This window comes from Triticum aestivum, chromosome 3B (assembly GCF_018294505.1).
Source record: "Triticum aestivum cultivar Chinese Spring chromosome 3B, IWGSC CS RefSeq v2.1, whole genome shotgun sequence".
Taxonomy (NCBI): Eukaryota; Viridiplantae; Streptophyta; class Magnoliopsida; order Poales; family Poaceae; genus Triticum; species Triticum aestivum.
In genome coordinates this window covers 580,886,896-580,910,991 of record NC_057801.1, presented here as the reverse complement: position 1 = coordinate 580,910,991, position 24,096 = coordinate 580,886,896, and the positions used below count along the sequence as shown (strand labels likewise).

General features: G+C 42.0%; 2 protein-coding genes across 4 annotated transcripts; both read left to right on the top strand.

The window, feature by feature from the left end:
* Nucleotides 1–6,742: 6,742 nt before the first annotated feature.
* Nucleotides 6,743–10,212, top strand: LOC123071048 (CDP-diacylglycerol--glycerol-3-phosphate 3-phosphatidyltransferase 1, chloroplastic). The gene is made up of 8 exons (XM_044494512.1): nucleotides 6,743–7,310; nucleotides 8,524–8,590; nucleotides 8,673–8,747; nucleotides 8,845–8,896; nucleotides 9,158–9,243; nucleotides 9,322–9,396; nucleotides 9,470–9,564; nucleotides 9,861–10,212. The coding sequence occupies exons 1-8, from the start codon at nucleotides 6,865–6,867 to the stop codon at nucleotides 9,937–9,939; spliced, it is 975 nt and encodes a 324-aa protein (XP_044350447.1). The 5' UTR covers nucleotides 6,743–6,864; the 3' UTR covers nucleotides 9,940–10,212.
* A 1,027-nt stretch (nucleotides 10,213–11,239) lies between these two features.
* On the top strand, nucleotides 11,240–16,457 carry LOC123071047 (F-box/FBD/LRR-repeat protein At1g78750). Of its 3 annotated transcripts, none has more exons than XM_044494509.1 (4): nucleotides 11,240–11,436; nucleotides 12,824–13,770; nucleotides 15,533–15,688; nucleotides 15,778–16,457. In XM_044494509.1, the coding sequence occupies exons 2-4, from the start codon at nucleotides 12,865–12,867 to the stop codon at nucleotides 16,147–16,149; spliced, it is 1,434 nt and encodes a 477-aa protein (XP_044350444.1). In that variant the 5' UTR covers nucleotides 11,240–11,436; nucleotides 12,824–12,864; the 3' UTR covers nucleotides 16,150–16,457. The 3 variants fall into 3 exon arrangements, with proteins under 3 accessions (XP_044350444.1, XP_044350445.1, XP_044350446.1); XM_044494510.1 differs by having other exon boundaries at nucleotides 11,258–11,401; XM_044494511.1 differs by having other exon boundaries at nucleotides 11,276–11,572.
* The last annotated feature ends 7,639 nt before the right edge of the window (nucleotides 16,458–24,096 follow it).

Sequence of the window (24,096 nt, the reverse complement as noted above, 5' to 3'; positions counted from 1 at the left end):
CGTTCCTTAATGCATGATCCCGTGACCAACTACTTAGTCACATTGAGCTCATTATGATGATGCATTATTGAGTGCGCCCAAAGATACCTCTCCGTCATACGGAGTGACAAATCCCAGTCGCGATTCATGCCAACCCAACAGACACTTTCGGAGATACCTGTAGTGCACCTTTATAGCTACCCAGTTATGTTGTGACGTTTGGTACACCCAAAGCATTCCTACGGTATCCGGGAGTTGCATAATCTCATGGTCTAAGGAAATGATACTTGACATTAGAAAAGCTTTAGCAAACGAACTACACGATCTTGTGCTATGCTTAGGATTGGGTCTTGTCCATCACATCATTCTCCTAATGATGTGATCCCGTTATCAATGACATCCAATGTCCATAGTCAGGAAACCATGACCATCTGTTGATCAATGAGCTAGTCAACTAGAGGCTCACTAGGGACATGTTGTGGTCTATGTATTCACACATGTATTACGGTTTCCGGTCAATATAATTATAGCATGAACAATAGACAATTATCATGAACAAGGAAATATAATAATAACCATTTTATTATTGCCTCTAGGGCATATTTCCAACACTTTTATGTGAGCATCATTGTCATCATCATGCCTAGCTAGAAAGACATTAAAGAAAATCACTTGTTGGGAGACAACCCAATATTTACCCTTACTGTTTGTGTGTGTCCACATGATTATGCTACTGTAGTAATCATGTTTTATAGCTTTTGTTTCAATAAAGTGCCAAGTAAGACCTTTAGGATAGCTTACGGTGATAGTTGTGTTGATCCTGCTGAAAATCAGAAACTTTTGCGCCCAGTAAGATAGTTTTGATAATTCACAAAAACGTGATTTTGATCTGATTCTTTTTGATCTGGATTGGTACACAAATTTATCAGGTTTCCCTAATTTGGTAGGTTTTTGGAGTTACAGAAGTATTCGAGAGTTACAAATTACTACAGACTATTCTGTTTTTATCGGAGGGTATGAACCATAGAGAAGTTGGAATACAGTAGATATTACACCAATATGAATTTAGAATGAGTTCATAATAGTACCTAAGTGGTGATTTATTTTCTTATACTAACGGAGCTTACGAGTTTTCTGTTAAGTTTTGTGTAAGTTTCGGGTAAAGATTCGATGGACTATGGAATAAGGAGTGTCAAGAGCCTAAGCTTGGGGATGCCCAAGGAAATCCAAGGTAATATTCAAGGACAACCAAGAGCCTAAGCTTGGGAATGCCTCGGATGGCATCCCCTCTTTCGTCTTCATTCATCGGTAACTTTAGTTGGAGCTATATTTTTATTCACCACATGATATGTGTTTTGCTTGGAGCGTCAATTTTGTTTTATTTTGTTTTGCTTGCTGTTTGAATAATATCCCAAGATCTGAAATTCTTAAATGTTAGAGAGTCTTCACATAGTTGCATAATTATTCAACTACTCATTGATCTTCACTTATATCTTTCGGAGTAGTTTGTCGTTTACTCTAGTGCTTCACTTATATCTTTTAGAGCACGACGGTGGTTTTATTTTGAAGAAATAGATGAACTCTCATGCTTCACTTATATTATTTTGAGAGTCTTTAGAACAGCATGGTGATTTGCTTTGGTTATGAATTCATTCCTAATATGATAGGCATCCAAGAGGGATATAATAAAAACTTTCATATAAAGTGCATTGAATACTATGAGAAGTTTGATTCCTTATGATTGTTTTGAGATATGAAGATTGTGATATTAGAGTCATGCTAGTGGAGTAATTGTGAATTTGAGAGATACTTGTGTTAAAGTTCGTGATTTCCATGGCATGCACGTATGGTGAACCGTTATGTGATGAAGTTGGAGCATGATTTATTTATTGATTGTCATCCTTTATATGGAGGTCGGGATCACGCGATGGTTAACTCCTACAAACTCTTCCCCTAGGAGCATGCGCGTAGTACTTTGTTTTGATGACTTGTAGATTTTTGCAATAAGTATGTGAGTTCTTTATGACTAATGTTGAGTCCATGAATTATACGCACTCTCACCCTTCCACCATTGCTAGCCTCTCTTGTGCCGCTCAATAATCGCCGGTACCATACACCCACCATATACCTTCCTCAAAACAACCACCATACCTACCTATTATGGCATTTCCATAGCCATTCTGAGATATATTGCCATGCAACATTCCACCATTCCATTTATTATGACATGCTTCATCATTGTCATATTGCTTTGCATGACCATGTAGTTGACATATTATTCGTGGCAAAGCCACCTTTCATAATTCTTTCATACATGTCACTCTTGAATCATTGCACATCCCGGTACATCACTGGAGGCATTTACATAGAGTCATATTTTGGTCTAAGTATCGAGTTGTAATTCTTGAGTTGTAAGTAAATAAAAGTGTGATGATCTTCATTATTAGAGCATTGTCCCAGTGAGGAAAGGATGATGGAGACTATGATTCCCCCACAAGTCGGGATGAGACTCCGGACGAAAAAAAAGAGGCCATAAAAAGGAGAAAAGGCCCAAATAAAAAAATGAGAGAAAAAAGAGAGAAGGGGCAATGATACTATCCTTTTACCACACTTGTGCTTCAAAGTAGCACCATGATCTTCATGATAGAGAGTCTCCTATGTTGTCACTTTCATATACTAGTGGGAATTTTTCATTATAGAACTTGGCTTGTATATTCCAATGATGGGCTTCCTCAAATTGCCCTAGGTCTTCATGAGTAAGCAAGTTGGATGCACACCCACTTAGTTTCTTTTTGAGCTTTCATACACTTATAGCTCTAGTGCATCCGTTGCATGGCAATCCCTACTCACTCACATTGATATCTATTGATGGGCATCTCCATAGCCCATTGATACACCTAATTGATGTGAGACTATGTTCTCCTTTTTGTCTTCTCCACAACCACCATTCTATTCCACCTATAGTGCTATGTCCATGGCTCACGCTCATGTATTGCGTGAAGATTGAAAAAGTTTGAATATAATAAAGTATGAAACAATTCCTTGGCTGAAACCGGGGTTGTGCATGATTTAAATATTTTGTGTGATGAAGATAGAGCATAGCCAGACTATATGATTTTGTAGGGATAACTTTCTTTGGCCATGTTATTTTGAGAAGACATGATTACTTTGTTAGTATGCTTGAAGTATTATTACTCTTATGTCAATATTAAACTTTTGTTTTGAATCTTATGGATCTGAATATTCTTGCCACAATAGAGAATATTACATTTATAAATATGTTAGGTAGCATTCCACATCAAAAATTCTGTTTTTATCATTTACCTACTCGAGGACGAGCAGGAATTAAGCTTGGGGATGCTTGATACGTCTCCAATGTATCTATGATTTTTGATTGTTCCATGCTATTATATTATCCATCTAGGATGTTTTATATGCATTTATATGCTATTTTATATGATTTTTGGGACTAACCTAATAACCTAGAGCCCAGTGTCAGTTTCTGTTTTTTTTCCTTGTTTTTGAGTTTTACAGAAAAGGAATACCAAACGGAGTCCAATTGACGTGCCAATTTTTGATGATCTTTTATGGACCAAAAGAAGCCCCCACAGTAAAAGAGTTGGGCCAGAAGAGTCCCAGGCTGCCAACGAGGGTGGGGGCGCGCCCACCCCCTGGGCGCGCCCCCCTATCTCATGGATGGCTCGGAGACTCCCCTGACGTGAAACCGACGCCAAAAATTCCTATAAATACAGAAACCCCCAGAAAGAAACCTAGATCGGGAGTTTCGCCGCCGCAAGCCTCTGTAGCCACCAAAAACCAATCGGGCCTTGTTCCAGCACCCTGCCGGAGGGGGGATCCATCACTGGTGGCCATCTTCATCATCCCCGGTGCTCTCCATGACGAGGAGGGAGTAGTTCACCCTCGGGGCTGAGGGTATGTACCAATAGCTATGTGTTTGATCTCTCTCTCTCTCTCTCTCTCGTGTTCTTGATTTGGCACGATCTTGATGCACCGCGAGCTTTGCTATTATAGTTGGATCTTATGATGTTTCCCCCCCTCTACTCTCTTGTAATAGATTGAGTTTTCCCTTTGAAGTTATCTTATCAGATTGAGTCTTTAAGGATTTGAGAACACTTGATGTATGTCTTGCATGTGCTTATCTGTGGTGACAATGGGATATTCACGTGATCTACTTGATGTATGTTTTGGTGATCAACTTGCGGGTTCTGTGACCTTGTGAACTTATGCATAGGGGTTGGCACACGTTTTCGTCTTGACTCTCCGGTAGAAACTTCCGGGCACTCATTGAAGTACTTTGTGTTGGTTTGAATAGATGAATCTGAGATTGTGTGATGCATATCGTATAATCATACCCGCGGATACTTGAGGTGACATTGGAGTATCTAGGTGACATTAGGGTTTTGGTTGATTTGTGTCTTAAGGTGTTATTCTAGTACGAACTCTAGGATAGATCGAACGGAAAGAATAGCTTCGTGTTATTTTATTACAGACTCTTGAATAGATCGATCAGAAAGAATAACTTTGAGGTGGTTTCGTACCCTACAATAATCTCTTCATTTGCTCTCCGCTATTAGTGATTTGGAGTGACTCTTTGTTGCACGTTGAGGGATTGCTATATGATCTAATTATGTTATCGTTGTTGAGAGAACTTGCACTAGTGAAAGTATGAACTCTAGGCCTTGTTTCCTAGCATTGCAATACCGTCTGTGCTCACTTTTATCATTAGTTACCTTGCTGTTTTTATAATTTCAGATTACAAAAACCTATATCTACCATCCATATTGCACTTGTATCACCATCTCTTCGCCGAACTAGTGCACCTATACAATTTACCATTGTATTGAGTGTGTTGGGGACACAAGAGACTCTTTGTTATTTGGTTGCAGGGTTGTTTGAGAGAGACCATCTTCATCCTACGCCTCCTACGGATTGATAAACCTTAGGTCATCCACTTGAGGGAAATTTGCTACTGTCCTACAAACCTCTGCACTTGGAGGCCCAACAACGTCTACAAGAAGAAGGTCATGTAGTAGACATCAGTAAGTAATGTTTCTGCGTGATTTTTTCCAGTTAACTAGACAATTCTCCTTTTCTTAGTTAATAGAGGAAGTCATGTGGACTTTCGATGAGTGAGTGAGGCCATTTTGTTGTTTTGTTGATGACAATGGTGGTTCCGTTGTTCCATAGTTTTGTGGAGGTACGACCATGATCATGTGTAAACTATTTATCTTTCATGTCAAATCAAACACTAATACAAAATTGTTTTTTATGAGATGTTTTATTGATGCCCAATAGCATGTGCTTTGCTTTTTCATTAGAGAAGGGGACTCGAGTTACATGTATATTGATCATATATGGAGAAGATAACTCAGAGACACATGCCTATTCACTAGCTAGAACTCCAAAGACTCTAGCCTGCAAATGATGCAGGTCCTACCATTTTTTGGATCAGCAACCACATGTTCGCTCTGACTTTGCGATCATCCATAATCTTCCGCATCATGTTTAGGAGAGGCTCAAGCAATATCCCTAAAACCTAGAAGTCATATCTCGAAGCTACTGAGTAGCAACCATCTCTTGTGATCTTCCAGAGGATCCTACGGGCTCGGTGGATAATAGCATCTTCTACACCTTTTCCCATAGAAAGATGAATCCATCCATAAGCACCATGGGATTTTATGAAGACCACACATCCATCTATTCTTAACTAGGGCCTCCTTAACTGGCATGTTTGTTTCTGCTAGTCAGAGCATATACTAAGGGCGAGGTCTTTCAACACGTGACCGTGAAGCTATTGGCCAACCCATATTTTGTCCCGACCATCATTGACGAGCTCAATATCGGTACATACAGAGAAAAACTCCATCTAATCACATGGTAGAGCAGTGGCAAATAATGGGTGCAGATCATCCCATAGTCCAAACAAGGCTAGCGACACACAAGGCTTTGTTGTAGCATGAGACGTGTTTAATACTAATCCCTACTAGCTTCTTTTGCTTGCAAATCCTTTTCCAGTTGACTAGGAATTTTCCACGACGAGCGTCCTTAGCATTATAGAGAAAGTCTCTCCTAATTTTATCCATCTCCCCTACAACCCATTTGTTAGTGATGACGCTTGTGAAAAAATGTGTTGTAGTAGAGGTTAGTGTTGAATTATTCAAAATAGGCCCCTAGAATTGTATAAGAGCTTCCATTTCCACCCTTTTAGCTTTCTTGCCATCTCATTAATAATAGGTTGCATTTCAATTCGTCTCGTCCACCACGTCAGACTGACGACTAGGTCCCACCCGAAATCGCCCGAAACCTGGTGGTTCGACAGACGTCTCCTCCGGTAGGGGGTGTGAACGCCGCGTGCCGCCGCTTCGCTCGACGCTTGATGCCAATCAGGCTATTTAGGTCAGAAGACATCCCCCCCCCCCAAGCCACATCCACCTCCCCCCTCTGCGTCGCCAGCCCGAGTCCATCCACCTCTCTCCCGCTCCGTCGCTCTTCCCACGCCCTTCGGTTTCGTCATGGTTCGACAAAAGATAACCACGTATGTTATGCTAATGCCGGAGCGCCGGTTTCAGATTGAGCAGGCGGAGCGCCCGAAAGTGTACGTGACAATTTGAAGGATCGAATTTGATGTGCGCCGCTATAGATGCTTTTACAACGGTACACCTCCTTAAGGGCTGGAGAAGAAGGAGCGTGTACGGTGTACCACAGACGGCGGCCCCACCTACCAGCCGCCGCCGCTCCACTCCCGGTCATCTTCCTCGAGAACACCACCAAGTCCAACCCCAAGTGCAAGAAGCTCTCCTCCCCCTCCCCAAGGATCCCGAAAGACTGCCCGAGCCCCCCTCCAATGCTCCACGGTCCACGGACATGGCCTTCCTCAGAACCCTAAACCCTCTCCTCCGTAGGAACCCCGCCCACCTGAATCCGAAGCCTCTCCTCTCCCACTACACCCTCTCCGCCCCCTTCCGCGCCGCCGTCCCTCCCGCCCCCTCCCCCTTCGCCGCCGCGGCCGCGGCCGCGCACCCCCGCGTCCTCGCCCGCCCCCGCAGCGGACCGCTGCTTCCCTCCTCTTCCCCATGGGCTCTCTCGCGGTCCGCCACGCCGTTCACAACCGCCGCCGCTTTCCGCTCGAAGCTCCACAGGGCTCGCGCCATTGCCGGCGGAGGTGCGCAGGTTCTCGCGGACGCGGTGCGGTGGGAGCCCAAGCGGGTCTACGGAGGCGAGGCTGCGGGTGCGGGTGGAGGCGAGAAGTTTCTGAATCTGCCCAATTTGGTGTCGATCGGGCGCATGGCGTCGGGGCCGCTCATTGGATGGTGAGTTCTTTACCTTCAGGTGTCACTATGCTGTCGAACCGGATGCATTAACATAGGTGCTTAAGTTTGATGGTTGGATTTCTCGATCAGAATGCCACTGCTCTGATGTTTACTTGATACTGCATTCAGTACTCACCGTGTTAATACATAGTTCAGATTTGCTAATCAGGCATGTTAATTGAATCGAATAGGAAGTGTGTGCAGGCTTGATGCCATAAATCACCATGCTCTGTTATTTTTCATAGGTGACTGCGCTTGTGCACGGGTACCTCATGAAAAAAATCAGTCTCATGCATACTTGTTGGATTAGCACTCATTTCTGTGCAAACCAGCTATTTAAAATTATGTTGCTGCACATCTGACGATGTAGATCTGAATGTGGTAGCCTAAAAGGAATCAAATATCTGATGCTATGTATTGTTGAGGCCTTATGTATGTCTTAGAATCAATTGTATTTCAAGTTTTACATAGGCATAGCTGATTTGCTTTTGTATGCCATATCTTACGGAACCGAGAACTCGAAATATTTACATTTCAGGAGAGCGAGAGGCTGCCAGGCTACAAATTGAGTCATGATATTATATACGACGTGTGAACTTGTTAGTTGTCACCAAGGTTGTGGGGCCTGTAGTCAAAACATGTTAACCAATCATTGAACCTTTCGTCATGTTCTCTTTGGTCATGTAAATACATGTTTGACCAGTCAGCTTTGAACCATGTTAGACAAAAGACACTGAAATGTTTTGTTCTTGTGTCTATGTGACATGATATAACATAAAGGGCTGAGTAAACCTATTGTTTGTTCTTCACATTAGAATCAGATGCACTGCTTAACCAGCAATGATTGTCAGTGTCAAATCTGAAGAAGTTGCCAGGCCGTAGGCGTATTGTTCTATACTTCAACAGTGCACTATCCTCCTGTTAGTTTTTGTGTTGTTTTGCTTCATTACAGGAGGTCTAAAATTGGGGTTAATGTCTAATTAGCTTTTTTGGATGTTCTAACAGTGATTTCGAATTATTCGGTCTCTAGGTATCAGAGCATGCAATTGCTGTCAAATAAAGGATGCCCATGTTTGTACTTTGTATATGTTGATTAATTTTCGGTTTTGGATATGTTGTCTTGCCACATAATATTTTAGACATATAGGGCCATGATTATATATATCTTTCTTATCCATGGTTCTGGTTCTGATTATTTACATATGCTATGTAGGATGATTATGAATGAATGGTATCTTCCTGCTTTTGGCACATTAGCTTTGTCTGGTGCAAGTGATTGGGTAGGATTACACCCTTCTAATATTTCGACCATACTAACACCATATGTTAAAAACCTCACTCATCATTTCTCTCTGACAATAGTTGGATGGTTTTTTAGCAAGAAAGATGGGCATCAATTCTGTAATTGGTTCATATCTGGACCCATTGGCTGACAAGGTTCAAACTTCAAATCCATATTTATAAACTTTATGTTTCTTTATAAAATTATATCTGTGCTGTTAAGCTGACCTGCGGTATTTGTTGTGTTGCTTAGGTGTTGATTTGCTGTGTTGCTGTAGCAATGGTTGAGAAGGAGCTCTTACATCGTGAGTAGCTCAGCACATATTCTCTTCATTTTTCTATCTTTGCTACACAGCTTGCTTGCATCCCCGTGTATAATGTCAATCCCAACCAGAGACATTGTGCGATACTCTGAATGTCTAAAACCATTCACCAGCTTCATCTAAGTAAAAATACAGTGATGATGATTGCTGATAGATCATTATGTTGTCCTGCTATTCTTGCCCTTAACTGAATAATTTGACGAATCAATCAATGATGTTGCACTTTGATTGCTCTGCTTGAAGCTGGCCTTGTTGGCCTGGTGGTTGCAAGAGACTTTCTCCTGGTGGGTGGGGCTTTCTACAAACGAGCATCCAGCCTAGGATGGAAGGTACTACTTGCACAAAATTAGGTATATATTTGATTTGAAGTGTTTAAATGAATTCTACCCTGATTATCCTCGCGCCAGTGGAACAGTTGGTCAGACTTTTGTAACTTAGATGCAATTCAGCGTGAGAAGGTTCAACCTCTTTTCATCAGCAAGGTATGTCACTATGTTCTCACATTATTTGATCCTGTGGACCTTTGACACATATGACAATAATTTTTTAATGCAGGTAAATACAGTATTTCAGTTGATGTTGGTTGCTGGTGCACTCCTTCAGCCAGAATTCGGCACAGAGGAGACTCAGAATTATATTACATACTTGGGGTAATCTGTTTTTCAAACTTTTGTCTGCCCTGGTATTTGTAGTTTGGTAAAATGTTTTTTTTCAATGAAATTATACTTTTATGTTGCACCAGTCAAACCACTATTTATATCAGTCATAACTCATAACCCAGAAGCATCTCCTATGTGAATTTGATAATTTCAGGAAAATAATACCAAAACAGAAGAATACTCGAACATCAATAAGTGATGATTGTTAAAAAACATAGTTTATATAAAATATTATAGAGTATTGTGCTTGCAGTGTTTCATGCTAAATATTTGTTTTATAACTGCAGTTGGCTGGTTGCTACTACAACAATGGCATCCACAGTAGGTTATGGTGTGAAATACTATCAGTTAAGACCGAGGACATGATGACAGCTGTTGCCTGCATTTTTGTTAAATACCAACCAGATTACGATTGGTGAATCCAGCAATTAGTTGTGAGAACTCAATTGTTTCCATGGACCATCCAAATTTGAAGAAATGGAAGGGTAGTGCAGTTTCTAAAAATATAGCAGCAGATGTTTGATATACTAGTAGCCATTAGTCTAGTTCCTTACACATGGGGCCACTGACTAGAATATAAAGCTGTAGAATTTGTTGTATTTTATCCCGCAAAAAAAAAGAATTTGTTGTTGTTGTTGTTGTTGTTGTTGTTGTTGTTGTTGTTGTTTTTGTTTTTTGTTTTTGCTTAAGAATGGTTATCAAATGAATGGAGGGCAAACCGTATGCCATTGTACATATTCTTGCAGCTCTGTACTAATTCTAATAGAATCAGGCCGTTTGGAGGTTGAGTAGACTGCAGAGGTTGGCTAGTCTTGAGGGTTGGCTAGTCATATTCCAAAGGATTTAGTTGAATCGTTTTAAGTTTTAACCCCTGCAAATGGTGAAATGTATTTTACTCGCAGGTTAAAGCCTCCTTTGGTTCAGAGGAATTTTGCAGGAATTTCATAGGATATGATTTCTATGGGGAAAATTCCTTCAGAGCCCTTTGGTTTCCTATGAAGGAATTCTTCTATCCTTTACATTTCATAGAAAAAATAAACATTAGCCTAGACTCGATGAAAAAAAAATCCTATGATGTGAACCAAAGAACATCTTTTTTCTTTTCGTATTCATAAGATTTGAGATGCATGTCATCTAATTTCCTATGATTTTTCTATTCCTATAATTTTTCTACCCATGAACCAATTGAGACCTAAAATGTAGTACTCCCTCGAATTCAACAAAGTTGTACTAAAGCTGCCAATTAATTTGGATCGGACTGTCCCAAATTATAAGACGTTTTGGGTAGGCTATCGAAATCGAGTGGATCAAGGCATTATCTTCTTTAGCTTTGTTCCTAGAATCAAGTCAGGCTGGGGCAAAGCCAGTTGGAAGCACAAAATGAGTGCTTGCCAGTCATAACCATTTTTGGATATTCAGGTTGAGTTCAATCTCGTCGATGGGTTCAATAAACGAGCCATAGTTCGTGGGAGGAGGATATGTTATTTCTGTTGGATTTGCTATGTCCCATCTAATTTCTAGTATATCATTTGATTAAAAAAAGGAAAAAAATGCATAGGTCTCGCATGAAATCAAATGATGTAGAGTTAAATGAGACTTAATTAATTCTTATCTAGATGAGAGCTGGTCACACCTTATTTTTATCTTGTGTTTAATCCAAAGGATAATTAATAAACTCCTTATTGAAGCCTGGCAGTGGCAGGAGACATATCAGTCCGGTGGCACGCCACACCCCGAGCCTCGAACCCACCTAACCCTAGAGAAGCCCTCGGCCTCAGGTCGCCGCTGCCGTCGGCGACTCCGAGGGAGCTCTCCTCTTCCCTTGCCGGTGAGAACGGAACACCTCTCTGCCAGCCGTTTCTCGTAAGCATCTCAGATCTTTTTCTTGCCCAAAGATCCCATTTCCCCCTCTCTGTAGACACGTCGCGTTTCCCCCTGCTGATCTATGCGCAACAGCATGCCAAACTGCTTAAATCTGCCATGCCAAACTCGTCCTACGGTGAGCTCTGGTGATAATCTGGTTCTTAGATAATCCCTATTGGTGTTGGTATTAAAACCAGTGGCGGATCTAGGATTTGAAGACAGGGTGGTCCTCCTAATTTTTTTTGACATCTATGACATGTGAATTTTCTAACTAATTATCAATAATCCCACATAGAAATCCCGTATCTTCGTATCTACATACCAGATCTACAAAAGCAGTGTCCGTGGTCCTCTTCATTCTTCAGTAATTTTGCAATAATAACTTTCCTTTATCAAACATAATGACATAATTGAACAGAAATGATGTGCAAAATTATTTGCACTATGTGTTTGTTGATTCGTGTTCTGGACAGTGGATAGCACAACAAAGAACAAACTCTAAATCAATTGGGGGTTCGGCAGTGGCGACCTCAAATCTGACGACCACCGGGAGTGCTGGAGACCTGAGATGTGGTCTGGGCGGCGGGCGGCGGCGGCTTGCTCCAAGCGCCGGGCGGCCAGGGCCAAGGCCGCAGCCCGCTGGGGGTCGCGGACGCGCGAAGGGTGAGGCTGGCTGCGAGGGCCAGGTGGATGGCGGAGAAGCAGGAGGGAAGAAGAGGCTCGTGGGCGTCCGGGCGAGCGGCGAGGCTGATAGGGTCGCGCGGAAGCGGCGAGGCGGGCGGGGACGGAGGCGGCTGGGCATCGTGGGCGGGAAGGCTCGATGTGGTGCAGACTTGAAGTGGTGGATGCATGCGTTGTTGCTTGTTGGGTCAAGTGTTATTTGGCTTTTCTTTTTCTCTCCGACGCATCTCTAACTGCATAGGTATAAAGGCCGGACCAAAATTCCAGGGTGGGCCGCCGCCCTGTAGCTCCGCCTCTGATTACAACAACAACAACAAAAACTCGTCATGGATTGGAAATTTGGATATCTACTATTCATTACTTGGCTAGAAAATGCTCGATGCCGAGCAAAATGTTTTACTCTGTCTATTAAATTGCTAGAGAATGTAGTGCCCTGTTGTGGTATGCAGAAAAGTTTTGGTAGGAACGCAATACACAGGGGAGGCTGGGAATTGCTCTGCTTCCCTAATTTGGTGATAAGATCGTAACCGTTATAAGAACTAACCAAACCTGCATTGCTTTCTGCGAACAACCCAGCTGAACAAGTAAAACCTTCATACTGATGCAGCATTGATAACATGGACACTTTTTGCGGCAATTGATATCTGCCCTGGGCCGGGCCTCATTACTTCATGTACTAATTGTGGAATATGTACACACATGGCAGGTTTTGAAGCCTTTAGGTAAGAAATCTGAGGTAGGGTTGCTATGGAGTCGTCAGCTGACGAGCATGCCATGGAGAGTGATACTGAGACTGAAAGTGATCTGATCAGCGAGCTGCCTGAAGACATCCTCCAGAAAATCCTGTCTTGCGTGTGGATTAGAACTGTTGTTCGCATGCGCAGGGTGTCTAGGAAGTGGATGGAACTGTGTGAAAGCCTGCAGTTCATACGCCTTGATTACAGAGATTTCGAACATTGGAAGGTCGAGAAGTTTACTCGTTTTGTTAACAACCTATTGCTTGTCCGTCGGAAAGTAGACTTGCAAACATTCCAGCTGCATTGGAATCCTCATGGTCCCCTGAACTGCAATGATGTCAGAATGTGGATTGGCTATGCGGTGAAGCATAATGTTAAAGTGCTTGACGTGAAACTTTGTCTATATGATAAGACTGTTTTACCTCCTGCCATTTTCACCTGCCGCTCGCTTCAGGAGCTAAATTTGCAGTGGGGTAATGCTCCCTACCGAGATTATGACCACACGGGACTTGTACTGCCTGACATAATCAATCTTCCTTCTCTCAAGAAACTTACTCTGCGCGACGTGGAAGTGGATGAGCTTTCTCTGAACAGATTCATTGCCTGGAGCCCTGGCCTAGAAGACTTGAATTTGATAGACTCTGCGATGCATCTTGATCTCATAGCCTCAAAAGCATTAAAAAGGCTAACCCTTGATGGCTTCCTAGATGAGTGCGATGGATTCACAATTGCTGCCCCTCATCTCATTAGCTTTGAGTGCACGGGATGTTCACTGGAAGCTATTTCCTGGAGAGACCAGCCATCTCTAGAGAGCGCACGCATAGATACTTGTGGGTATACATTTGATTGTGAATCAAAGTTCACTGGAGTTCTTAAGTATGCCAAGAAGCTTGCATTATTTGGTTCTGACATAAAGGTATGGCTTTTGAAAAGACAAGCCTGCGGTTCTATCTGTTGTTTTTTATCTTTATTTTTGCTAGAACACACATTCTTTTATTATTCTTGTTAAACTATATAAAAAATGAATTATAAAACTTCTTACATTATTCAACCGTTGCTGTTGTTTGTAGTCGTTAATGTAAAATTTATTACTACCATGTTTCCAGAACAAAATGGAAGTAAACAAAGTAGTTTTACTTAATAGTTGAAACACTTCTGCTGCAACAAAAAGGTAAAATCTAAGTGCTGGTGCTCAATGATTTGGGTGTACATTTTGTTATATTCTTGCTGCTAAAGTGGATCTGATCATTTTGAATGCAAAACCTAATATCCATGACTTCATCATATTGCTCCATTAACTTTGAATTAGTACTAATATTTAGAGCATCTCTAGCAGATCCCGTAAAAACACCACCTGTAAAAACAGTTTACAGGTCCCCTTATAACGAATTTACGGTACCGCGGGGCATCGGGCGGAACAGATCCCATAAACCCGTACAATAAAAGTTTTTTTCTTTGTTTTCTCCTCACGCTTCTTCCCCGACGCACGCATGGACGGACTCGAACTCCGGCCGGCTGGAACGGCGCCGCTCCGGCCTGCCGCCTACTCCGGCGCCGCTCTGGCCTGCTGCCTGCTCCAGCGACTTTCCGTCGATGCTCCGTCCCGCCGCATGCTCTGGCGATGCTCCGGCCAGCCGCTGCCGAGCTCCTCCGCCTGCTCGCTGCTCGCACGCGGCGTTGCCAGGCCCCCTGCTCCAGTGTTGACCGGTTTTATGGGATCCTCAAAAAACGGTTTGAATCCTCCAAATATGACAGATGGTTGCTCTAATATACGGGAACCTGTAAAAAAATATGGGGTATGCTATTTTACAGGATCTATTCGGTGTTTTTTTTCCAACCTGTACAGTAAATCTGAAGGTTTGACCGTTTTTACTGGATCTGCTAGGATGCTCTTATGTTGGTCTAAATTCTAACAAACAACTATTGGAGTTGGTTCAATATTTTTCTATACTGATCTGTTCCACAATTTGATTTTCTTACCTTTGTTATGTCCATCAAAATAGAGCACACTTTCAGTAGAAGTAAAAGTGGATCAGATATGATGGAAGCATTCAGAGTGTGAAACCTGGATAAAAGGGCAACCTGGTGCATGTAGCTCCCGCTTGCGCAGGGTCCAGGGAAGGGTCCGACCACTTTGGGTCTATAGTACGCAGCCTTTCCCTACATTTCTGTAAGAGGCTGTTTCCAGGACTTGAACCTGGATATGAAATTTAATTCTGTTTGATATGGATACTTTTAAGCTTTAACCACTTAGTTACGTGCTGTGCATAAGCAGATGGAAGAGAAAAAAAATGAGCTTGAGACATTGTGTTTGATAAGCTTACATATTTTCTCAACTGTAACAAAATTGGCAGTTTTCGTTTTTTATGAGCTTACACTTAGTTATTTGGGAGGCTTTAACCACTTGCATGTTTTCTCAACTGTAACAAAATTCACAATTTTCGTAGTGGGAAATTTGGTCTGTTGACTTCTTATAGCTGAATATCAATTATCAATTATGATGCAACAGTTTTGTATTGCTACATTTTCATGATGTCTTGTCTTGTATTGCTACATTTTCATGATGCAACAATTTTGATGTTTGCACTCTTTCGTTCAAGTTAATGATACGGTGTTATCGGTATTGTAGTTGCTTTAGGTTTGTCCTAGTCATAACTCACTCGCTCACTCAATGCAAGGTTATGTTGGAAAAGGAGCTGCCAACATGTTCAGCGTTTGAAAGCCTCACAACTCTTGAGATTGGCGAATGGTTTTTAACTGAGGACTTGTACGTTGTGCTTCGCTTCCTCCAGCTTTCACCGAGGCTAGAAGAACTCACTTTGATGCATAGGCCGGTATGCTGCATGTAATATCTATTGCATTTATTATATTGAGAAGTTTTGCTAAAATATATCCTCTCCTTTTGTTTTCTGTTTATCTCTAGCTTGATGAAGGAGCGGAAATAGATTGCATGCCAATTGACGGGATGACCTTCCAGTGTCCACTCCTTGAAAGTGTTGTCATACAATGTTCAGAGGGTGATGGAAGAATCGATAAGCTGCTAAGTGTTCTGGTAGTCAATGGGATTAGTCTAGACAATATAAATATTGCCTTCTATGATGAAATTGAAAAGCGGGACCGTGCGGAGAGGATACGTGCCGACGAGGAACAGTCGAAGGAGCTGCGCATCTTTGAGAAGAGGGTGAAGAGAAATCCAGAATGGAGAGAGTATGATCCTTACGCAATGAGTGAGTCTGACAGCAAACAGAGTGATGATGGGTTCAGCGACGCATCTGATGACCCGGATGACTACTGAGGGGGTATGGCTTTCAGAGCAATGAATTTGAGAGCTTGACGCTAGAGCCCTGCAGGGTGGGTTACTGCTTTTATACCCATCCAATATTCCGTTCCTTCTGTTCTAGATGAGACCTTCATCTCTTGGATCCGTCCTCTTACTTCTGAAACTTGGTGACTTGTGGGTTATGGAGCCGAAAATCTTATGCTCCGAGCGTTTTTACTGTTTGAGCATAGTTGTGTAATGTGACATGGATACATATTGACCTGTTGTTTTGAGCATAGTTGTGTAATGTGACATGGATACATATTGACCTGTTGTTTTTGCAATTACTCTCTAGTTAGCCGTGTGGTCACTGATGGTTAGTGTTGTCCCATGCTCTAGAGTTAGCGTGTGCACTGTACGACCTTTCATATGATGGGAGGCCTTTTCGGTTAATCGACTCTAGAGCGGAGTTATTTGCTTCCTAAGCTTTGTTCTTGGATCATCGGGGCTAGAGTGATCAAAGCACAAAATGAGCTCCTGAGAATAACAATTGATTTTTTTTTCTTGCTCAACTAATTGACTCAGGCATCCTTCATATTTTGGAAGCATACAGAGATGGTTGTTCAAAAGAATTGAATTTCACTCTCACAGGAGGTGTTTAATAAATGAGAGATAGTTTGTGGAGGATAAGTAGATTTTTTAACTTTGCCTTCTGTTCGAGGGATTACTCGGTCCTACGAAAGAAGCTCGCTAAACTCAAGCTCATCCTATTCATCGACATTCTTTGTGCGTTTTGTTCGGGATGTAGGTTCGGATGGTCGAGACTCGAGAGCACGTGTATTCATCAGATCCAGATCCTTTGGCGTACGAAGCAAAGTCAGGTGGAGCTACATTTCCCTGACTTGCCTTCGAAAGTGAACTGGCACAACATTGTATCTACAGTGATTATCTACTGTAATCATCTATAATCTTTTGTCTATAGTGCCTACTGCACCTCTCTGACTTGCCTCTACTATTTTACAGAAAAAACAATTGAAGGAAATATGCCCTAGAGGCAATAATAAAGTTGTTATTTTATATTTCCTTATATCATGATAAATGTTTATTTTTCATGCTAGAATTGTATTAACCGAAAACTTGATACATGTGTGAATACATAGACAAAATATTGTGTCCTTAGTATACCTCTACTAGACTAGCTCGTTGATCAAAGATGGTTATGTTTCCTAGCCATGAACATGTGTTGTCATTTCATGAACGAGATCACATCATTAGGAGAATGATGTGATGGACAAGACCCATCCGTTAGCATAGCATAATGATCGTTCAGTTTTATTGCTACTGTTTTCTTCATGTCAAATACATATTCCTCCCACTATGAGATTATGCAACTCCCGAACACCGGAGGAATGCCTTGTGTGCTATCAAACGTCATAACGTAACTGGGTGATTATAAAGATGCTCTACAGGTATCTCCGAAGATGTTTGTTGGGTTGGCATAGATCGAGATTAGGCTTTTTCACACCGAGTATCGGAGAGGTATCTCTGGACCCTCTCAGTAATGCACATCGTATGAAGCCTTGCAAGCAATGTAACTAATGAGTTAGTTGTGGGATGACGCATTACAGAACAAGTAAAGAGACTTGCAAGTAACGAGATTGAACTAGGTATGAAGATACCGATGATCGAATCTCAGGCAAGTAACATGCCGATGACAAAGGGAATAATGTATGTTGACATTGCGGTTCGACCGATAAAGATCTTCGTAGAATATGTGGGAACCAATATGAGCATCCAGATTCCGCTATTGGTTATTGACCAGAGAGGTGTCTCAGTCATGTCTACATAGTTCTCGAACCTGTAGGGTCCGCACGGTTAACATTCGATGACGATATGTATTATATGAGTTATGTGTTTTGGTGATCGGAGGTTGTTAGGAGTCCCGGATGAGATCACAGACATGACAAGGAGTCTCAAAATGGTCGAGAGGTAAAGATTGATATATTGGAAGGTAGTATTCGGACACCGTAAGTGTTCCGGAATGAATCGGGTACATATCGGAGTACCGGAGGGGTTACCGGAACCCCCCGGGGAAAGATATGGGCCATATGGGCCATAAGAGGGAGGCTAACCAGCCCACAAGGGGCTGGCGCGCCCCCCACAAGGGAGGAGGCCGAATTGGATTAGGGAAGGGGGCGGCCCCCCTTTCCTTCTCTTACTCCCTCTCCCCCCCTCTCCCTCCGGTAAAAGGAAGGGGGGTCGAATCCTACTAGGAGCCCAAGTGGGACTCCTCCCACTTGGGGTGTGCCTAGGCCAGGCCTCCTCTCCCTCCCTCCTTTATATACGGGGGGGGGGGAGGGGGTAGAGAACACACCAATTGCTCTAAACCGTGTGCGCCCCCCCCCCTCCACAGTTTACGCCTCCGGTCATATTCTCATGGTGCTTAGGCGAAGCCCTGCGCGGATCACATCACCATCACCGTCACCACGCCGTCGTGTTGACGGAACTCATCTACTCCTTCGATCCTCTACTGGATCAAGAGCTTGAGGGATGCCATCGCTGAACGTGTGCAGAACTCGGAGGTGGCGTACGTTCGGTACTCGATCGGTCGAAACAAGAAGACGTTCAACTACATCAACCGCGTTGAGCAAACGCTTCCGCTTTCGGTCTGGGAGAGTATGTGGACACACTCTCCCCCTCTCGTTGCTATGCATCTCGTAGATAGATCTTGCGTGAGCGTAGGAATTTTTAAAAAATTGCATGCTACGTTTCCCAACAGTGGCATCCGATCCAGGTCTATGCGTAGATGATATGCACGAGTAGAACACAAAGAGTTGTGGGCAGTGATCATCATACTGCTTACCACCAATGTCTTATTTTGATTCGGCGGTATTGTTGGATGAAGCGGCCCAGACAAACCTTACATGACCATGTTCATGAGACCGGTTCCACCGACAGACATGCAACTAGTTTTGCACCGGTCCTTGTTGAAGGTTAAAACAGAAAACTTGATAAATCACAGTTGTGGTTTTGTGCCGTAGGTAAGAACAGTTCTTGCTAGAAGCCCGTAGCAGCCATGTAAAACTTGCAACAACAAAGTAGAGGGTGTCTAACTTGTTTTTGAAGGGCATGTTGTGATGTGATATGGTCAAGACATGATGTGATATACGTTGTTGTATGAGATGATCATGTTTTGTCAAAGTTATCGGCAACTGGCAGGAGCCTTATGGTTGTCACTTTATTGTATGAAATGCAAACGCCATGTAATTGCTTTACTTTATCACTAAGCGGTAGCGATAGTTGTAGAAGCAATAGTTGGCGAGACGACCATGACGCTATGATGGAGATCAAGGTGTCGAGCCAGTGACAATGGAGATCATGACGTTGCTTTGGAGATGGAGATCAAAAGCACAAGATGATGATGGCCATATCATGTCACATATTTTGATTGCATATGATGTTTATCTTTATGCATCTTATTTTGCTTAGTACGGCGGTAGCATTATAAGATGATCCCTTAACTAAATTTCAAGGTATAAGTGTTCTCCCCGAGTATGCACCGTTGCAAAAGTTCTCCGTGCTGAGACACCACGTGATGATCGGGTGTGATAGGCTCTATGTTCACATACAACGGGTGCAATCCAGTTTTGCACATGTGGAATACTTGGGTTAAACTTGACGAGCCTAGCATGTACAGACAAGGTCGAACGTGAATCATATAGTAGATATGATCAACATAGAGATGTTCACCATTGATGACTACTCCATCTCACATGATCATTGTTAAGGAAATCGTTAATTGGTAGCTGCTCGGTTGCCAGGTGAGTAGGGGATTAATCGGCTAATCAGCAAGTTAATCGGCCATTTAATCAATTAATCGGACGATTTATCGGTTTATAGGCTACTTGGTGACCCTATGAGTAGGGATTAATCGGCAAGTTAACTGGTTAATCGGATGAATTCTTGAACAGGGCACGTGATGATCGGACATGGTTTAGTTGATTTGGATCACGTATCATTTAGATAACTTGAGGGATGTCTATCTAAGTGGGAGTTCTTAAGTAATATGATTAATTGAACTTTAATTTATCATGAACTTAGTCCTAATAGTATTTGCAAATTATGTTGTATATCAATAGCTCGTGTTGTAGCTCTCCTATGTTTTTTGATATGTTCATAGAGAAAACTAAGTTGAAAGATGATAGTAGGAATGATGTGGACTGGGTCCGTGATATGAGGTTTATCCTTATTGCTGCACAGAAGAATTATGTCCTTGATGCACGGCTAGGTGACAGACCTATTGCAGGAGCAGATGCAGACGTTATGAACATTTGGATAGCTCAATATGATGACTACTTGATAGTTTAGTGCACCATACTTTACGGCTTAGAACCGGGACTTCAAAAATGTTTTGAATGCCATAGAGCATATGAGATGTTCCAAGAGCTGAAACTGGTATTTCAGACTCATGCCCGTGTCGAGAGGTATGAGACCTCTGACAAGTACTTCGCCTAAAAGATGGAGGAGAATAGCTCGGCTAGTGAGCATGTGCTCAGAATGTCTGGATACTACAACCGCTTGAATCAAGTGGGAGTTAATCTTCTAGATAAGATAGTGATTGACAGAGTTCTCTAGTCACCATCACCAACTTACTGGACCTTCGTGATGAACTATAACATGCAAGGGATGACAAAAGCAATTCCCAAGCTCTTCGTGATGCTGAAATCGACGAAGGTAGAAATCAAGAAAAAGCATCAAGTGTTGATGATTAAACAAGACCACTAGTTTCAAGAAAAGGGCAAAGGGAAAGAAAGGGGACTTCAAGAAGAATGGCAAGCAAGTTTTCACTCCCATGAAGAAGCCTAAAGCTGGACCTAAGCCTGAAACTGAGTGCTTCTACTGCAAAGGAAATAGTCACTGGAAGCGGAACTATCCCCAATATTTGGCAAATAAGAAGGATGACAAAGTGAACAAAGGTATATTTGATATACATGTTATTGATGTATACCTTACTAGTGCTCGTAGTAGCCCTTGGGTATTTGATACATGTTTGGTTGCTAAGTTTAGTAACTCGAAATAGGAGTTGCAGAATATATGGAGACTAGTTGAGGGTGAAGTGACGATGTGTGTTGGAAGTGGTTCCAAAATTGATATGATCATCATCGCACACTCCCTATACTTTTAGGATTAGTTTTGAACCTAAATAAATGTTATTTGGTGTTTGCGTTGAGCATGAATATGATTGGATCATGTTTATTGCAATACGGTTATTCATTTAAGTCAGAGAATGACAACCTTCTATGGTCATACACCTAAAGTGAATGGTTTATTGAATCTCGATCGTAGTGATACACATATTCATAATAGTAATGCCAAAAGATGCAAAGTTGATAATGATAGTGCAACATATTTGTGGCACTACCGTTTAGGTCATATTGGTGTAAAGCGCATGAAAGAACTCCATGCAGATGGACTTTTGGAATCATTTGATACTTGCGAACCATGCCTCATGGCAAGATGACTATAACTCCGTTCTCTGGAACAATGGAGCGAGCCAATGACTTATTGGAAATAATACATACTGATGTATGCGGTCCGATGAGTGTTGAGGCTCGCATTGGGTATCATTATTTTCTGACCTTCACAGATGATTTGAGCAGATATGAGTATATCTACTTAATGAAACACAAGTCTGAAACATTTGAAAAGTTCAAAGAAATTTAAAGTGAAGTGGAGAATCATCATAACAAGAAAATAAAGTTTCTACGATCTATCGTGGAGGTTAATATTCGAGTTACGAGTTTGTCCTTCATTTAAAACAATGTGGAATAGTTTCACAACTCACGTCACCTGGAACACCATAGCGTAATGGTGTGTCCGAACGTTGTAACTGTACTTTATTAGATATGGTGCGATCTATGATGTCTCTTACTGATTTACCACTAACGTTTGGGGGTTATGCATTAGAGACAGCTGCATTCACGTTAAACAGGGCACCGTCAAAATCCATTGAGACGACACCGTATGAACTGTGGTTTGGCAATAAACCTAAACTGTCGTTTCTTAAAGTTTGGGGATGCAATGCTTATGTTAAAAGGCTTCAGCTTGATAGGCTCAAACCCAAATCAGAGAAGTGCATTTTCATAGGATACCCTAAGGAAAAAACTGGGTACACCTTCTACCACAGATCCGAAGGCAAGATCTTTGTTGCCAAGAATGGAACCTTTCTAGAGAAGGAGTTTCTCTCGAAAGAAGTGAGTGGGAGGAAAGTGGAACTTGGTGAGATAACTGTACCTTCTCTCAATTTGGAAAGTTGCTCATCCGAGAAATCCGTTCCCATGATGCCTACACCAACTGGAGAGGAAGCTAATGATAATGATCACGAAACTTCAGATCAAGTTGCTACAGAACCTCGTAGGTCAACCAGAGCACGATCCGCACCAGAGTGGTACTGTAATCCTGTTCTGGAAGTCATGTTACTTGACCATGACGAACCTACGAACTATGAAGAAGCTATGATGAGCCTAGATTTTGGTAAATGGCTTGAGGCCATGAAATCTAAGATAGGATCCATATATGAGAACAAAGTGTGGACTTTGGTGGACCGTCCGATGATCGGCGACCCATAGAGAATAAATGGATCTTCTAGAAGAAGACCGACGCTGATGGTAATGTTACTATCTACAAAGCTCGACTTGTCGCAAAAGGTTTTCGACAAATTCAAGGAGTTGACTATGATGAGACTTTCTCACCTAGTGATGCTTAAGTCTGTCCCAACCATGTTAGCAACTGCCGCATTTTATGATTATGAAATCTAGCAAATGGATGTCAAAACTGCATTCCTTAATGGATTTCTTAGAAGAGTTGTATATGATGCAACCAGAAGGTTTTGTCGATCCTAAAGGTGCTAACAAAGTGTGCGAGCTCCAGCGATCCATCTGTGGACTAGTGCAAGCATCTCAGAGTTGGAATATATGCTTTGATAAGGTGATCAAAGTATATGGTTTCATACAGACTTATGGAGAAGCCTGTATTTACAAGAAAGTGAGTGGGAGCTTTGTAGCATTTCTAATATTGTATGTGGATAACATATTGCTGATTGGAAATGATATAGAATTCCTGGATAGCATAAAAGGATACTTGAATAAAAGTTTTTCAATGAAAGACCTCGGTGAAGCTGCTTACATATTGGACATCAAAATCTATAGAGATAGATCAAGACGCTTGATAAGATTTTCAATGAGTACATACCTTGACAAGATTTTGAAAAAGTTCAAAATGGATCAGTCAAAGAAGGAGTTCTTGCCTGTATTACAAGGTGTAAAGTTGAGTAAGACTCAAAGCCTGACCACGGCAGAAGATAGAAAGAGAATGAAAGTCATTCCCTATGCCTCAGTCATAGGTTCTATAAAGTATGCCAAGCTATGTACCAGACCAGTTGTGTGCCTTGCTATGAGTTTGGCAAGGGGGTACAATAGTGATCCAGGATTGGATCAATGGATAGCGGTCAAAGTTATCCTTAGTTACCTAAGAGGACTAAGGAAATATTTCTCGGTTATGGAGGTGATAAAGAGTTCGTCATAAAGAGTTATGTCGATGCATGCTTTTACACCGATTCAGATGACTCTGAGTCTAAATCTGGATACATATTGAAAGTGGGAGCAATTATCTAGAGTAGCTCCATGCAGAGCATTTTAGACATAGAAAAATTGCAAAATACATACAACTCTAAATGTGGCAGACCCGTTGACTAAACTTCTCTCACAAGCGAAACATGATCACACCTTAGTACTCTTTGGGTGTTAATCACATAACAATGTGAACTAGATTATTGACTCCAGTAAACCCTTTGGGTGTTGGTCACATGGCGATGTGAACTATGGGTGTTAATCACATACAGATGTGAACAATTGGTGTTAAATCACATGGCGATGCGAACTAGATTATTGACTCTAGTGCAAGTGGGAGACTAAAGGAAATATG